Below are 17,747 nucleotides of genomic sequence, written 5' to 3'. Positions count from 1 at the left end.
ATTCATTTTTATTGCATTTTTAATCATTTAAAGAACATTTTTAAGGAAGAAGCTGATCCTGTTTACATTCAGAAAAAAGCATTTTCAGTCGACATTCCAGCACAAACTGGTTTAAAAATCACTCCTTGTAAGAAGTATTTATTTCCTAAATGAGCAAACTGGTGCCTCGCTGTGGCTGTTTGCTCGCTGACAGGCTGCTTTGCTTCAGAAGTCCAGCTGTCTCCAGTGTTTTCGTGTCTTTGCTGAGTCTCTGTTGGCTTTTGAAGGAACCGACTCGGAGCCGAAGGTGGACTTCCGGCTGGACGAGAGCTCGGACGTCCCCATCCTGGAGGACCGGTCCTCGTCTCCCATCGACTTCCCTCAGGAGCAGTGGCTGGTGGGCACCGACATAGAGAACATAGAGAGGTAGGGCCTGGTTTCTGCTGCAACTGTGTTCCTCTAATAATTCATTTAGATCGAACTTAACAAGCTTTGCCTTTGCAGAGACATGCGAGAGATGCGGAACTTACTCAGCAAACTCAGGGAGACGATGCCGCTGCCGCTGAAAAATCAAGGTAGGTCACAAAGGTCATTAAAATACTGTGCAAAGACCAAATAAGAGCAACAGAGAGCTGATGAGGAAAAAAAGACAAGAAGCAGAAAGATGTCAAGTATTCAGATCTTTACAGAAAGTTAGCTGAAAGACAGAAAGATGATTATAAACTCAAACTTAAGCTGATTCTTTAAATCTTTGCTTCTTGATAGATTCAAGGTCTTAAATTGGTCACAAACACAGTTATAAATGGTATAACTCCCAGTGAAATGTGTTGTGCACCTGTTCCACACCGAAACAATAATAAGATAAAAAAAGAATAAGGAATAAAACACACAAGAAATTAAAAAAAACATAGATGAATGTATACAAAAAGTGCAAAAAGGGAATAAAACAAAGAAAATAATAATAAGAATACGTACATGTGTGTATACAAGGTGAAAAAGTGCAAAGTAGCAGGTTGGATTGTTACTGAATTTATATAATTGTATATTTATTTATATATACATATATGTTATTTATATTTATTATATCGACATGCTGTAGAGTTTGACCTTGAACTACTTTACTGACTCCTACTATTCTGTCACAATAACTTTTGCGTTCCATATCATCTGTAGAGAAAGACTAAAATCTATTAATATATATTATTGTGGTTCAATGAGCCTCTGCGTTTGCCATCGATGTGATAAACCTGTAGCGGCTAATTTAAACTAAAAACGTAGTAGTTCAGTGCATTTACGTGTAACATAGCCTTTATTGGTGCAGTTAGCATCGACAAGCTAAATTAGCTTTATTTTAGATTCAATCTTTGGCATTTCTATGGAAACAGAGCTTTAATGCAGCTTGTAATTAGGACTCACAAGAAGAAACTGCTTCACTATTTAGATCTCCTTGTTTACAATGACGTCCAGAGTCAACAGAATAAACAAACAGAAACATTTAAAGTGGTTCAGTCTGTGATGGTGGACTTATTTTGCAGGGACAGTTGAAGCAAGCGTTACTGTTTGGTGCACAATATTCAAAACGTGTGCAGCAGAAAACATAGTTTTTCCAACTTTGGTGCGAGGACGCAGGACCTCAAGCATCAGCCGATCAGTTGAATGAGCTGAATAATGAATCAGAAACCAGTTTGATGAAGAGCTTATGTATCGCAGCAGCAGGTCTAATAGAATAAGTGTTCACGTTGGCTCATCTGTTTAAGGTTTGCTTTGATTTTCCTTCACAGTTATTAGGAATCAAAGCAAACACAGCTGATAAAGGATGAGTTAAACATCTGTAGATCTTCTGAGAGCCGTCTGTTTGTGACGCTTTGTTGCAGACGACAGCAGCTTGTTGAATCTGACTCCACATCCGATGGCCCGACAGAGGAAGAGGCGATTCCCTGGACTCTGCTGCATGGTGTCGGGCTGAGAGGGCTTCGTCCTGCACATCTACCAGAACCGCTTCGATTCATTGCGTCCGTCTTCTTCTTTTTTTTTTTTGCACCAATATCTGAAATTGTAACCTTCTAGCGTCTGTGATCTGATATTTAGAGTTCTGCTGCTCAGCTCATCCGGCTCACGGTCAGTAATAAACGAACGACAGCAGACGTATTCGGCAGCAGGTCCAGTCAGGTCGGACCTCAGAGACACAGGCAGAACTCTGTTTCATTTTTAAGACTCATGCAGTCATTTTCCTGCCTATTTTTTCTTTCAGTTTTTCTATAATAAAAGCTAATAAATGTACATATTCGGGCTATGCACAGGCGTCTCCAGTGTTCCGTCTCACTGTGCTCGTGTCTCGCCGCCATGTTTGAATGTGAGACGTCGTCCGGGACGAGCAAGTCTCCCTCTGCTGCGACGCCGTGTAGACAAAAGCAATCCATCGATACGGTATTATGGTGCAAACACATAACCGGCTTCTGTAATTATAACTTTTCTCTTACTGTAGGAAAAAAAAGGGACTTAGAAATTATTCAACAGTGAGTGTGTTAAAACTTTATGCCAGAAAAGGTGTTTCAGAGCTTTAGCTGAACTTTGCCTTGTAGACGTCTTTGTCGTTCGGTTCCAACACTTTATTTCCCCCCAAAACTATCGTATTCAAGGTCCCCAGAGGATAGACACTAGTCATTTTACACACCTCAGCGCTATTACCAGTCATAAACTTCCATTTTTTGTCCATAAAATATCAAAATCTAACATATAAATGTGTAGAAAATGGGAAGATTTCCATTGGCAGATGTGCTCCCCAGATGATAAACCATTCATGAGCTTTTCTCTAGCGCCACCTGCTGCACAAAGTTACAATTTTTATTCATCTCGATTGCTGACAACGCTGCAAGAACACCAATTATTTAAATGTACGTGTCCACGGGGGCGTTTAGGGTTCTGCTGATTTGATTTTAGATCAAAAACGTGAAGTTTAAAAGGTTTTAGGGAGTTTTTTTAGATGCTGGATGCCACTGATTTGCATAAGTTTATGTAAATGTGGAGCAGCCGAAGTGACGCCTCGACTCGAAGACAAAAAGCAGGAAGGATAGAAATGATGGATATAGTGGACTCGTACCGATAGTGTCACTGCCAGCTGAAAAAAAATCACAACATTACAAGATAAAGTTAGCTGTAGGAAACAAAACAGAGCATTTCATTTCATTTTCCTGCAACATCCAACTCCTCCATCTTGACTTTTTCTTGTAAAATTCCAACTCCCTTCTCTTAATCTTTATTTTTCCCTGCAGTCGCACCAATAATCTTGTTTTTCATTCGTCACTGTGGATTGTAACTCAGCCTCCAGGGGGCGCCATCGTCAACACGCTCCCCACAAAAACAAACATTTTTAACTTCCAGCTTCAGTTTTCCATCACAAGGGCTTTGCAGATTCTCCACATATAGAAAAAAAACAACTAAATTAAAATCTTCTTGTTCACCTGAAACATTCTGTTTTCCCCCCATTGAATGTAAGTGCGATGTAATTTGTAAACTAGTGTTCGTGCGGTTTCCTTTTTCGTTCCTTAGCGTGCCGTGGTAGTGTTTAAAGTGCTGAACTCTTGGTTTTGGCATGTGTACGACTCAGACTAGGCCATGTGGAGTTAGTGTGTCCTGCAGTGTAGAGAAACACGGCGAAACTTCTGTACAGCGTAGAACATTTTATAATGTGAATAAAGTTTTATATACAAACGACGTGTTTGTGTGACTGTGGTTAATTCAGCAACATTTCAGGATTTGCTCTCTTTGTGAGCTGAAGAGAATCCACCTCAACACCATGTTAATGCATTGAAATTGTTAGCCTAGCTTAGCATAAAGCCTAGAATCCTCTCCACCGTCAGTGCAGGTTGCCAGATATGGTCCTTACCTGGCAACCTCGCTGTGATGACAGCTTGCAGATTAAACAAACAAGACAAAACATGTAATTTAATGAATTCTGACAGATTAAAGACATTTTTTTTAACTTTAGACCAACTACTTCCACTTTCTCCAAGTCTTAATGCTAAGCTAGGCTAACCAAGTGCAGAATTCTCCTTTAGTTTCATACTTACAGATGAAAATCCACTTTTTACTTCCTTAACATGTCAAAATATGATCATTCCCACCTTGAAACCGCAGATGTCAGTCTCAAAAACACGTATTTAAACTTTTCATACCTAAAAAACACTGTAAAAACCAGTTCTGTCAAGTTGCATGATGGGACTTTTCAGTGTGCTACAGACACTAAGAGCTTCAGTAGAAGAGACCAGAACTTCTTTAGATCTTGAAGACGTTTCACCTCCCAACCAAACGGCTTCTTTACTTCAGAGCAGACAAACAGTCTAGCTGTCTTCTGCTGAAGCTCTGAGACTGACCGTGACCTGGACGACTGAGAATCCACTCAGACGACAGCGTAGAGTTACATCGGAGCCATTTTAAGGCTTAAGGAAGCAGGTGTAGAGCCGAGGACACCACAGACCAACAGTGAAGCCCATTAGAGGGATTTGCATTAACAACAATCAAATAGTTCTGAACAACCAAAGTTTTGTTGCAGTTTAAAGGTTTTGCACAACTGTGATTAAAAAGCATATCGATGGTATAAAAATATGTGTTTTTATACGTAAACAAAGAATCTGTACGTCTTTTTAGTGAAATGTGCGTGACTTCAGGTTAGCTGTAGGGTTAGTTGTGCAAACTCTTTAAGACTTACTTTGAAAAAACTCTACAAACAAGTAATAAAAACTGTTAAATGATGAAGACCTGCAGCCTGAAGAAGGAAACTGAAAGTGCTTTGAGCTTTATCGGAACAAACTTATGCAAGTGTTCCAAGTTTTAGTTGGTTTACGGCAAAATAAAAGGTGCATAGTGCCACCTGTAGCCGTCTTACCTGCATAAGAAAATGCTAGGATTGATTTTAATGGGAAAAACTTCAGACTCTGCAGCTTTGCCCTGAAATGAAGGCAAAAATAACCTTTAAAAAAATCGCCTCATTGTCTTCAAAGTGTAGAGGTATGTGTTTGCTATAATCGTTAATCACCTGTAAAAATGCAGAAACAAGGTGCATTTAGTTGTTTAATATCTATTTGTCTCCATCTAATGAAGCACCAACGTGTTATTTACTGACTAATGAGTCATGACTCTAATTATAAAGTTCTCTTTGCGCCTCTTGCGTCGCACATTAGGCTGAAATCACCGATGTTCCTTCCACAACCAGCACCAAAACAAAGGCCGACTGCGTTTATTCCCAGATTGTGTAAATGTTTGGACCACAGGAGTGAAGAACTGCAGCGTTCCTCCTCCTCGGGGTCTCCTGGCTGTCAAACGCTCAACATCTGGTTTACGTCTGAGCAGCTGGGAAACTCCAGAGCTCTTAACTTCCCGTAACACCGAGAGACGAGGCGGTTACATAAGAACTCTCTGTGCCCTGAATATCAGGATTATCATTATTAATTCTGGTGTGTGTTTTTTTTTTTGACTCCCGTTGGCCAGTGAAAGTCCAAAAACAAGCTAATGTGATAAATCACAGTCGGAGGGTTTATATTCCTGCTCAGACTCCAGCCTCGGTCAGATCCAGCTCTGCCTGCAGTGCAGACTCCACTTAGACTGCTCAGATATTCAGAATCAGGAGCTGCAGAGTTAAAGGCTTCAGGATCTGCTGAAGAGGACGTCAGTGCAACAGGTGAGTCAGGCTTTGATTTTTTTTTAAAGCATGTTCTGACACAATCGTGCAGGAAACGTTTGCAGAATTTTGCAGTAAACCTTCTGAAACCTGCAGCAAAACCATCAAGCTGCTTCGTGTTGTTTCCTCTTTATTATTAAATGTGTTTTATATAAACCGCTTTGTGTAAAACATGGACTGAATCCTGCATGAAAAAGCAGTTTATATGCATTAAAAATCCAAATTAAAAACAAAGTTAAAGAGGAATAAATCAAATCTATGTGATGCTGCGTTTATTGAAATGAATAAGAGGATATCTGTTGAGGTAATCTGATTACTTTCAGAGCAGCTGGAGCCAGTCCGATGGCTCCTTCCAGAAGCTTGTTTCTGCTGCAGCTCCTCGGCTGCATCAGCGCCGGCCTGGCCTGTTTCTGTGAACGATACCAGTGGAGCTCCTGGTCCAGCTGCTCCAGAACCTGCAACCACGGCACCCAGCAGAGGCAAAGGTAGAACACATAAATCACAGAGCAGCACAGACACGGTGTTCAGAACGTTCTGCTTTCACTCCTCTGGACCATCAGGTCAGGAATGTTCATGAGGAGTCAGTCTGTCTCCATTTATGGTCTCGTTTCAGATAAAACGTCCTCAAACCTTCAGAGTGACTAAAAAACTAAACCTGCTGCATCCCTGGGAGTCAGATTTGGATGTTTTCAAATTATGTTTTGACAGAATTTGCAGAAATGTGGTATGCATGCCTTAAAACTGCAGCAAAACCACTGGATGCTTTATGCTGTTTTCTTATATCATTATTAAATGTGTTTTTGTGTCTTACGTAAACCACTTTGTGTATAACATGTGCTAAATGTTTCCTGAAAATGCGTCTCAGATAAGATACGATGTCGTCCCTGGAAGGCAAACCTCCTCCTCCAGGGCTGAGACATGATGAGTTCCACATGACACTAGAGATGAAGAGTGACTTTGCTTGGAGATGGAGGACACTTTTTAAGCCAATACATCAGACTTTAATAGATCAAATCAGCAAACATTTCTGCTTTTAATTAATTATTTGTGTCTCCAGGATCTTCTTTGGTAATTTAATCAATGTGTCCTCACAAACAGCTCCTCCACACACAGCTCAGACTCGGGTCAGATGCCAGACAGGCGGCTTTTTTACGGCATTTTTGCAAAATCGAAACCAACATCGAGCCGAAGCACCAGAATTGTGCAACGAGAGAAGACTGATGTTCGTCTCTCTGCTGCTTTCTGTTGTTATTGCGAAATGCAGGCCTGAAGCAGACGACGCCAGAAGCTGCAGCAACCAAAACTGAATCATCTTGACTTTTTCTTCAATGTTTTTTTTCTCTTCGTCTTTATTTTTTCTCCTGCTAATCTGTGGGGATGTAACTCACATTACAGCCTCTACAGGACTTCATCCAGCACCGGTTTGTGTGTTTTTCTCTGACCAGGCAGTTTAGGTTCGACGATTATTACTGGAAGAGCAGCTGCCACCAGCTATGTGACAGGGTGGACACTAGGGCCTGCAACGATCAGGCCTGTCCCATCAACTGCCTGCTGACTGAGTTCGGTTCGTGGTCCGAGTGTTCGCCGTGCGCCAAGAAACAGGCAGGAAGCAGCACGAACACACCGTCAAACACACTTACACTCTCTCTGCTCCATGTTTTATCCAAACAGACTGATTATAAGCATGCTTCTTTGCAGACAAGTGTTCAGTCAATGCCCCCAAAAATCTAAAGAATGCAGCAACTCTGTGTTTTCAATTATTTACCGAATTCAAGCACGTTTCTAACTAGAGCACCAAAAACAGAGTCTCATCTTTAAGCACATTAACAAAAAATCTGATGAATGCTCTTCACTTTCAGCACTTTTTTTTTCACAAATTGTTTGAACGTTAACATCTCAGGATCTATTAAAGATAAAAGCCTGATTTTCTATTATTTCTCATCATGCTACTGATTCATAATTTGCAATATTAGACAAGTAGATCAAGTAGTCTCTGATTATATATAATGAAAAGTTCCATCTTTGAGCTCAGATTAACAAAAAAACTGACAAGGCAGAAGTTAACTAGTGATGTTTTCTGAACCACGTGTAGCTGCAGGTCACAACAATACAAAACTAAACATGCAGAATCCTTTTAATTTGAAATATCTGGTCACAAAAAGTTGTTTTTGTTGAACTTTCATAACTGATTGACCAGAAATAACGAGTTGTACCACAAAAACAAAAGTATTCTGCCTAATCCAAGTAGATCTTTCAAAATATTTCTTCAAATATAACAAAAATGTTTTGGGTTTTTTTTGTGTGCAAATTTTTCATTTCCAACCCCACTTTACAGTTGTTTTTTTTTTGTATTTGTAGAGGATATAAAGTGAAAATTTAAACAAATATCTTGATAAATGTCCATATGTTTCTATGTAAACTTCAGTCGTGTACTTTTGTGTCGTTTCTTTGGGATTTATTAATGCATTTAATCGTTAAGATGACATCATTATAACATAACCAGAACCAAGTATATGGTTCTTTGGGATGTTTCTGGAGGGAAATCTTTTAATATGCAAAACAAATGTGCTGAAAGTAGGCAGTTTGTTTTTTGTTATTTTGAAAAATAGTTCAGATATCAGTCAATACTTGAGGTTAAATTTCACACTTTATGAAATATGCATAGTTTGGGGTAAAACTCGAGCAGAAGAGATGATCTGAGAGAGCTGGTATTAGCTGTAGCAAGCATTTTAGTCTGACAGAAGACATTTTATTACAACATACATGTTTGTTTCTTCTCTTCTAACCACCGTTGGTCACTAAGTGGTTGGTTAAGATCTAGTTTATTTGCTGCCACAGCTTCGGACCCGGTCCGTCCTGAGACCCTCCCAGTTCGGCGGCTCGGACTGCAGCCCGGAGCTGACGGAGGAGAGGCCTTGTTTCCCCTCCACAGAGTGCAGGTTGGCGGCCGTCGAGTGCAGAGACGACTTCAAGTGTGACAACGGTGAGTAGGACTTCACTTTTTGTTTTTAACAGAACTGACGTGTTGCACAATCACAGACAATCTGAAAGTGTTCCTCCTGCCGCAGGTCGCTGCATCAACTCGACTCTGACGTGCAACAAGCAGAACGACTGTGGAGATAATTCTGACGAGAAAGACTGCGGCAACGTACAACCCGTGTGTCCAGTTGAGAAAGCGGTGGCTCCCGGAGCCGACCTGGTGGGAAACGGGTACGTTAGAGGGGAAAAGGTCACTGCTGGGTTTGTAACTAACCTGCAGTCTGTCCCTGTTCAGGTGCTCCTCTGTCAGAGATCTCCCTGTAAAGACCGTGTATTACTATAATTATTACATTATTATTATTAGTAGTGGTAGTACATTGTGCATTGTTGCAGTCGTTGTAATGACTTTGAATGTTGTTGTGCCTTACGAATACCGTGTTTTAGAGACGAATATTGATCCTAAAAAGAGCTTAAATACTAAAATAGTCAAATCTGAGAAAACATTTTGTGCTCCCAATGATCACATAAAGATGAAATCCTGGAAAACACTCTGATGTTACAACTGAGCAATAAACATTAACAATAAATATGAGCTTGCTGTGAATGTTCAACCATGAAAATCACTGAATTTGAGAAATATTCCAAAATGAAAATGTGTAAAATGCTACCAATAAAACAGTGGATATTATTTGGGTCCATGCAACATTATAATCCTGTATATGTCTGCACTGTTGGCCTGAAATGTGGTGTTTGACTTTAATATTATGAGGTTTAATTGTTCATTGTTTGTTTGTTTATTCATTAGTTTATTATAGTTTAACAGTAGTAATAGTTAAATATAGTTTTTTCATCGCCTGCAGGTTCGACGCTCTGGCAGACGAACCGAGGGGAGCCGTGCTGGACAACATGTTTATGGGAGGAAGCTGCATTATTAGGAGGCCTAAGACCACCTTGCTGTACCATCGGGTTCCCTACAACTTTGAGAACTTTGAGATCAAGGTAGCATCCGGCGCTTCGGCTGTCACTGGAGCTGTTTTGTTCTAAAAGCCTTCTTTGAAAGTTCTGCGATGTTCTCCTCATGCTATTGGCGGGAAATTTTCTTTTAGTTCCCAGAATGCTCTTCTTAAAGGCAGGATAACTACAGATGTTCTAAAAATGTTTGGCGATAACATTGTTTGTCGTAACGTTGTGGAGACTACTGGACACACAATATGCTCAGTTTACCCCAAGACCTGAAACTGCAACTTTATCATTTTGTATCAGAAAAGTTCCAGGACTGGTACCACATGGGATATATTTCAATTCCAAACTACAAACTACAAGTTTTCCCCTTCGAAGTTATCCCCCTGGAGTCACTTTCCCAGCCTTCTCTGCCACGCCCTCCTTGAAGGATTCTTTCGGGATCCTCTGCAGCTCCGTCGTCACAGCCATCTTGATGTCATCCACGTCTTCAGAACGGGTCTCCTTGATGACCCCCTTGAGCTTGGGGAAGAGGAAACGATCCCCCAGAGCCAGGTGGGGCGAGTAGGGAGGTTGCTCCAGCACGGAGATGTTCTTCTCAGCCAGGAACTGTCGGATGCTCAGGGCGTTGTGAGCAGCTGTGTTGTCATGGTGAAGCAGCCACGACTCATCCTGCCACAAATCTCGCTTCTTCTGAACAAAGCAAATGCTGCAGGATCTCTTTGTAGACCTGCTGGTTGATCATCTAAAGGGGAAAACTTGTAGTTTGCAGTTTGGGTTTGAAATATATCTTTTGTGACACCAGTCCTGGAACTTTTCTGACACACTTCATACATGTTTCTTGCGAACACCTAAAAAATCTTACAATACTCCCTCTAGACATACATGCAAGGTCTGCTGTTATAGACCTTCGTGTTTGTGGTTGTTTAGGTCGGACAAGTAGAGGACTTCAGCATCGAGCCACAGCAGCTACACACCGAGCCCATCGATTTCCAGGCGTCCAGTTCATCACCTGACAGCCACACGGCATATGACAGCAGCTTCCTAGTCCCCATCTTCTACTTCAATAGGAGGAGTGGGTCACAGGTCAGCTCTCACAAGGAGGCTTTTGAAGCTTCAAAGAAAAAGGTGAGTGATGCGAACATCAGCATGGATACCCGTGTGTAATGATATATATTTACAACTATGTAACAGTGTACCTAATAAACTTACTAGAACCTTGATTCACTTGATGCATTCACTAATTCTCTAACCTTAAGACGACCAGAAGTAGTGATGTACGAGGTGTGATCGAAAAGTTCCAAGACTGAGCAAATAATAATAAACAAAACCTGTAGCTAATGTTTAAGCTAATTTGCGTTGGCGCGTGGTGAGAAAACAAGTGTTGGCACAAAGGTCGAATGTTTTCCCTCAAGACTTTACATTGAGAGTCTGATTCTGGGGGATAAATTCACAACCACATGAATGTCCAACAACAAAATGACCTGCTCACCACATCTACCTTCTTCGGTCTCGGAGATCGTGGATCTACTGCCAAATTACTGTTTGGTCTCTCGGTGGTAGCTGTAAACCAAACTCTTGCCATTAGTGGTGACCCTGTCGGGCTACTTTGGTACAGAATTCGATGTTTACTCTGCTTAAGTTGGAGGTCCACGGTGAAATCGCAAACTTGCATCTACAAGTGGCCAAAATGGGACTTTCAGCGAGTGTTTTAAATGTTGCAGGAGCACTTAGAGCGGTGTGTTACTGCACTAGACGATTACTTTTGAGAGGATAGTGGTCCAGTTTAAATTATAAGCAAAGACTCAACTTTTTAACACACAAATTTGTTCACATGCACTAAAACTGCTGGTTGTCACACTAGTCTTCATTTTCATTCCACTACTTATTTCCTCCTCTTCCCTCCGTAGGACTCCAAATTTTTCCGAGTACATCAGGTTCTTCCACTGTCCACATTCAAGGTGAAGGAACCAGGCGATCTCGTCCTGTCCTTGCCTTTCCGCCAGTTCCTTCACGCGCTCCCACTCGACTACAACTACGCCCTCTACAGGGACATCTTCCAGCGCTTCGGGACGCACTACTACGGCTCAGGAACCCTTGGAGGCCACTATGACCTGCTGTACCAGTACAGCCGAGAGGAGCTCAAAAGTTCAGGTACGAAAGCAACGTGTAGTTCGTCTCAACACCTAAGCAAAGAACCAGAATGGGGTTTAGTATACTTCAAAAAGGTCACATGATGGATTGTCCAAACAGTATTTATACCTGCCAGGCACCAGGAAATCTAGTAATTCTGTATCCATTACACCTCTTTGTAGTCCCAGCATGGTGAATAGTGGAGTATACTTGATTATATATTTTGGACCATCCATTGAACTTCTTAGTGTCAAGCTCAAAGATAAGTCCCCAGGGATTTGGTTTGGAAACTGTTGGATTGCAGGAAACCACTAATTACCTTTATATTGCCTACTATTAAAAGCTTGTTGTCAGTTCCTTTGTTCCTGCATCAAGTATGATCTTCCTTCTTGACAGGTGAAACCGAAGAGCGCATTAGAGGCTGCCTGAACCGAGAGACCAGCTGGTCCATCATCCTCTACTCCCAACATAGCAGCGCAAACCGGTGCTCCGACAACAGGATGACTCAGAAATATCAAGGTAACGCCGTCTGCCAGAAAGCACGTCTTCCATATTCCCGTGTTGCTCACTTGGAGACGGTTGATCTCGGTTCTTCCCCTCACTATTTCTCTCGTCTAGGTTCGTACATTCAGTCAGCAGAGAAGTCTTTCTCTATGGTGAAAGGAGGTCGGACCCGAGAGGCAGCAGCTCTGGCCTGGGAGAGGCAGGGTTCCACTCCGGACAAAAAATCCTTTAAGAACTGGGCCATGTCTGTTCTTGAAAACCCTGCCGTGGTCGACTACAAGGTTAGTTCTTCACTCGAGAAACATCTCCTTCGTAGTCCAACTATAAAAGCTCATGTTTCACTTGTGTACTCGTGGGTTTGTCCAGCTGCTTCCCATCATAGATCTGGTTCGGGGGATTCCCTGCGCTGCCACGAAGAGGAGGCACCTGAGGAAGGCCCTGCTGCAGTACCTGGAGGAGTTCGATACCTGCAAATGCTCTCCTTGTCCCAACAACGCCAGGCCGGTCCTGTCCGGCACCGAGTGCAAGTGCGTTTGCCAGACGGGAACCTTTGGCACCAACTGCGAGATACGAGCTCCTGACTACACTTCAGGTACACAAAATGTCTAATGCCCGACTGGTTTAAGTCATGAGAACATTGTTGGAGGGTGATGAGCGAGGGAAGGGTTGATAACACAAGAGCAGAGTTCACTTCTTGAGTTCTAGTGTCCTTCTCCTTCTCAAAATGTCACCAAGCATCACCCATACAGAAAATAAATGGGACTTTTACTACTTTTACAAATTGAGATTAGTTTCTACATTGCAGCTGTTAATATCTACGCTTTTATTCTCACCCCAACACCAGAGTGGACTTAAATCTGCAATACTGGTTTGTCCTACAACATGTCTGTTGAGAACAGAAAGATATCTTTAATAAATTGTCGCCAAACTTTTCCCCACAGAATGAATCCTTATGACTTAGGTTACATCTTGACCACCACCATTAGGCCAGATTACAACTTTAAGGAAATCCAACACAAAAGAGCAGACATTTAGAAATGTACTGATTGCACTCATGGTCCCTAAAGCTTTATTCCCTGGCATTTGTTCTAGTCCCGACCTCAGAATAAAATTCAATTTATTAGCCCCGCTACTGATGAAAACACCTCAGAATAACTTTCTTTTTGTCCTTGTTGTGAGATATGAAGTTCTCTGCAGTTTGTAGGAGCTGCTAGCAAGTCTTCAGACTCTTAAACTAACACGCAGTTCAAACTAAATTCTGATTCTAACCAGGTTTGGTGACGTTTATACTGTGACATCCCTTCACAGAGGCTGTGGACGGTTACTGGAGCTGCTGGAGGCCGTGGACTCGATGCGGAGCCTCCATGAAACGATATCGGACCAGGCGGTGCGATAACCCCGCCCCCCTCAGAGGAGGTCGACCCTGCGCCGGGCCGAGCAGACAGGAAGAACCCTGTCACATCTCCATCTTCCAGAAGTAGGAACAAGTGTTTACTACAAAACAACTTTTAATAATTTACCAGAAGATACATGACACATCAAATATCTACCGACACACATTTAAACTCGCTTTTTTCATTTTGTCTGTTTAACGTTGGATTTGCTGCATACCTTTTGGATTTATGCTGTTTCTCGCTCAGACAGGAGACTTGTGACGGCGACGACGACTTCACCGTCGGCTGGAGGGACGAGCTTCCTCCCGGTGTTCAGGGATGTCTGAGGCCACAAAAACCAGCCAACAGCTTCCTGAGGGTAAAAGCTCACCTGCCAGCCTGCAGTTACTCACTGAAATGTATAAGAATGAAACAGAAACTTTGGTTTATGGCTTATTTTTTTATATACTTTTTTATGGAACCTCATGCTTGCCAGTAAAACACATGCATCCACTGAAAGTTAAGAAAAAGAATAAATATCTAAATATGCTGTTAATCACGTATGACAAGCAAACTGTTAATAAGAAACAGTTTTTATGTTTTGTGAAACTTTTCAACAGTTCAGATCGACTTTGTAAATATTGTATATTTTGAAGTAATGCAGTTTAGTAAGTGTTTAACCACTGCGTATAAATGCTAAACTATGGGAGTTAAAATGAAGTGTTAGCTCTTTTAAAACACAACAATGTATTGCTAATGCTAAATTAAACACATGCATTTGACTCATTTAAATAAAAAAACATCCGTATCTGTCTTAAAAGGACACACAACAGAAATAAATTGTAACATAGATTTGTTTAAAAATTAATTTCCAAAAGGCCTTTACTTTATTTATGGGCTTGAAACTTCAAAAATAGCATTTATGTGGCTGCAAGGGTCCAAAGAAACCAAAACACTCATCTGTTGCATTGAGAAATTTGTAGAATCCAGCATTTCTGGAGCTGCATCCTTCATTAAAAGTGTAAACTCCACAAACAGACCTTTAAAAACATAATTTATTTTGACTATTTCTTTATTTTTTTTGTGTTCTGCCTTTTGTGGACCCTCCAACTTAATGGAAATGCAACACTAAGTTGCTGGAATAGCTCTTTAAATACCGAAGTAGAAGATCTGAGACACCTCAAAATGTAATTCAGTCTAAACCGTGAAGCTGCAGCAGCACTCCTAATAATTTAGTGATAACACATGAGGACTTAGTCATAGTACGGTGTCTTAAAATAACAGCTCCCTTTGGTGTTTACTTTGACTTACATCAGAATTATAACTCAGTGTCTCATGGTTCTGACAACAGGAAGTCATTATAATGTGCTTCTAGTTCACAGGCGAGTAAAGGATGCACGGGAGGGTTTATATTTAGATCCTTTGCTTGCATTTATGAATTTCCTTCTGTGACAGAAAGCGAAACAATATTATAGCTTCGGCGAGGACGAGGAGTTCGAGTGCTTCACTGGATTCGAACTGGAGGGTTTCCAGTTCATCAACTGTCTGCCTGACGGGACCTGGAGTCAGCCGAGTGGAAAATGCATCAGTGAGTTTGTTTTACGTTGCACAATAATCTCAGTGATTTGATTCCTGCACCTGAAATCAGCTTGAACTCCGTCCTCCTGCAACCTTCAGGGAAGATCTGTCTTCCTCCGGACGTCCCAGACGGCATGACGCTGGTCCCCAGCAAAGAGGAGTACAAAGTGGACGAGTCTGTGGGTGTGAACTGCGATCAGGCCGGTCTGTCTCCGCTGCCTCGAGGCTTTTATAAATGCAGCGACCGTCTCACCTGGGAGCCTCCGTTACCTGCCGACCTGCGCTGCACCAACGGTACAGAACGGACACGCTGCTGCAGCTTTGGGTTCCTGTAGAGAATCACAAAAAACTGTCACATCTGATGCTTTTTATGCAGATTTGTCACGATGGCATTAATCGTTGGGTTGTACTCTGATCGCACTTGGGTCCAGCCAATCAGAATAGGTGTTATTAAGGCCTAAATAACATACATTTATCTAAAAAGCTTCTAAAACAGCCTTTATTTGAAGATATCTGAACAAGATTTGGTGAATTAAACATGCCAATTGTAGGTATTTATAAAAAATCAATCAAAAAGCTCCATAATATCAGATCTTTAAGTGTTTTTTATACTACTTGGTAGTTTATTCTGGTATAATTAACTACACTTTACGAGCAGATTGCAGGTTTTATATGAAAAATGATTTCTGTGTATTTTGTGTCCACAGACGAACCATTTGTTCCCGAGGCTCAGTGTGGTCCAGGAGAGAGGCTGCAGGGATCCACATGTGTTTGTATCCAGCGGGAGAGCTGCCTGTGAGCTTTCATCATCTGTTTTATCTCATTTTAATGTATTTTTTCAAAATCTTGTGATCTTATTGTGTTGTTAAAAGTCTTTCTTATATAAAGCACCTGCACTTTCTGTTTATTCGAACTAATTTATCCCAATTTAGCCATTAAATTAACTGATTTTGTGGTTGTTTCTCATTATAAACAAACAAACAAACAAACAAAAAACTCTTTTTGAGATGTTACTGAATGGAGACCTGAATATGTGCAGCTCTCAACCGGAGAATCTCTGCATCCTGAACTTGGACGTCGGCGTCACCGTGTCGATGTCGCTCTGCTCCTTCCACGCCGGTCGTTGCCACGGTGACCCGCTCTTCTTCGTCAGCAACGGCGCCTGCGGTCCGGCCGACCAGGCCAAACTGGAGTGGGCCAAGTTCAGAGCCACGATGTCCTCCAGCAGCTCTGTGCAGGAGCCCTGTGATCTGGACACCTGCTACGAGTGGGAAACCTGCTCAGGTGAGTTCATGTTTTACATTCAGATTGTTTTCTTATGTGGTTGAGCTTTAAGAGTATAATAATAAATGTATACTAAAGCTTTATGAGACTTAATGAGCAAAAATCAGGTTTGAATGTCCCCGTGTCATGTAAAATAAATGAACATGAACTCATTTCTGTCTGCAGTGTTGAAGGAGTGCCGGTGCAGAGCTGCCCGGGATTGTCCCAAAGTGAAAACCCACATGTTCTGCGTGAACCTGATGAGAACCCAGCGGAATCGCACCTTGGATCTCTGCACTATGACCGCCTTCAAGTGTGCAAGTTATCAGTTGCAAATCGTCAACGAAGGCGTCTGTGCGTCCACATGATCCCAATGACGCTGAACCAAAAAAGTGCTTAAAAAGTAAAGGCTGCTGGAGAAACTGTGAAAATCACTACAGGCTTTAAAATACATTCATGCTAGAATTACTTTGTGTGCATCAGAACGACAGATTTAGAAACGTTACATTTATGAAAGCAAACAGACAAGCAGGTGTGTCGCTGAAGCATCAAACACAAAGAGCAGGTGGTTTGTGGGTACTTTCACTTTGCTATTTTCCAAACAGACACTAGATGGCAGCTTGAGGCAGCAAAGTGACGCGACTTTAACTCGACTCTCGGCAGATTTTGAGGAGCCTCTGATTGCAGATCACATTTATTTTTCCTAAAGAAAATGTCTGGGACTCGGAGTTGGAACGTTTCTGCAGCTTGGATCATCATGAAGCTCCTCCCAGTTGAGTCTAAATGTTCAAACTGTGTTACGAAATTTCTGCTTTTTCAATAAAAGTTGACAGTTAAAGCTTGTGTACATGCAGTTTTTATGTTTTTACTCCCAAAAGGTGTTTCATTAAGAAACATCCAATCAGGGAGCTTAAATCAGCCCATTTTTAATTCTGTCAGATTTAATACAATTCAGCAGCTATAAAACATGTTTGGTTTCACCTAGAATATCGTACCCTATCGATTTGCACCTATTCTCCATTAGAAACAGCCGCCGAGGATCATGGGTATTGTAGTGTTTAGGCCCATCTGTGACTACAATTTCTCAGAAACACGGTGGAAATAAATAAACCTGCTGTCTTTAACATTAACCCACAGATTTTGTTGCGTTATCTGTGTTTCTGTGTCGAGTAACATTAAAGACTAAAGACAAAATTTAAAGCAAGTTTGAATGAGAACAGGGAGAACCGATCCAGAACCAGCAGCCTTTTCCGCAACTCCAAGAAAATATGAAACGATTTATCTGATTAATCTGCACTCAA

General features: G+C 41.6%; 2 protein-coding genes across 2 annotated transcripts; both read left to right on the top strand.

Annotated features, from left to right (window-relative positions):
* Window positions 1–266: 266 nt before the first annotated feature.
* On the top strand, window positions 267–1,945 carry LOC103374479 (regulator of G-protein signaling 7-binding protein B-like; the record flags this gene model as incomplete). Its single annotated transcript, XM_008304565.1, has 3 exons — window positions 267–405; window positions 484–554; window positions 1,854–1,945. Coding segments are annotated over 3 exons (302 nt in total), but the record flags the coding sequence as incomplete, so codon positions are not given.
* A 3,559-nt stretch (window positions 1,946–5,504) lies between these two features.
* c6.2 (complement component 6, duplicate 2) lies at window positions 5,505–17,284 on the top strand. The gene is made up of 18 exons (XM_008304562.1): window positions 5,505–5,656; window positions 5,985–6,141; window positions 7,102–7,258; window positions 8,495–8,639; window positions 8,725–8,866; window positions 9,496–9,634; window positions 10,526–10,723; window positions 11,506–11,749; window positions 12,125–12,247; window positions 12,347–12,513; window positions 12,599–12,824; window positions 13,541–13,709; window positions 13,873–13,984; window positions 15,061–15,193; window positions 15,283–15,477; window positions 15,891–15,978; window positions 16,223–16,467; window positions 16,633–17,284. Exons 2-18 carry the CDS (start codon window positions 5,999–6,001, stop codon window positions 16,812–16,814), a joined length of 2,808 nt encoding a protein of 935 aa, XP_008302784.1. The 5' UTR covers window positions 5,505–5,656; window positions 5,985–5,998; the 3' UTR covers window positions 16,815–17,284.
* Window positions 17,285–17,747: the final 463 nt, after the last annotated feature.

Source organism: Stegastes partitus, unplaced genomic scaffold (genome assembly GCF_000690725.1).
Source record: "Stegastes partitus isolate 25-593 unplaced genomic scaffold, Stegastes_partitus-1.0.2 Scaffold2254, whole genome shotgun sequence".
Taxonomy (NCBI): Eukaryota; Metazoa; Chordata; class Actinopteri; family Pomacentridae; genus Stegastes; species Stegastes partitus.
This window is presented reverse-complemented; position numbering and strand designations above follow the sequence as displayed.

Bases quoted from the DNA above. Each gene is read 5' to 3' on its own strand.
- c6.2 (XM_008304562.1), top strand. From the start codon at position 5,999: ATGGCTCCTTCCAGAAGCTTGTTTCTGCTGCAGCTCCTCGGCTGCATC. The intron at 8,640-8,724 runs GTGAGTAGGACT...CTCCTGCCGCAG, and splicing joins CGACTTCAAGTGTGACAACG to GTCGCTGCATCAACTCGACT. The intron at 13,710-13,872 runs GTAGGAACAAGT...TTTCTCGCTCAG, and splicing joins CACATCTCCATCTTCCAGAA to ACAGGAGACTTGTGACGGCG.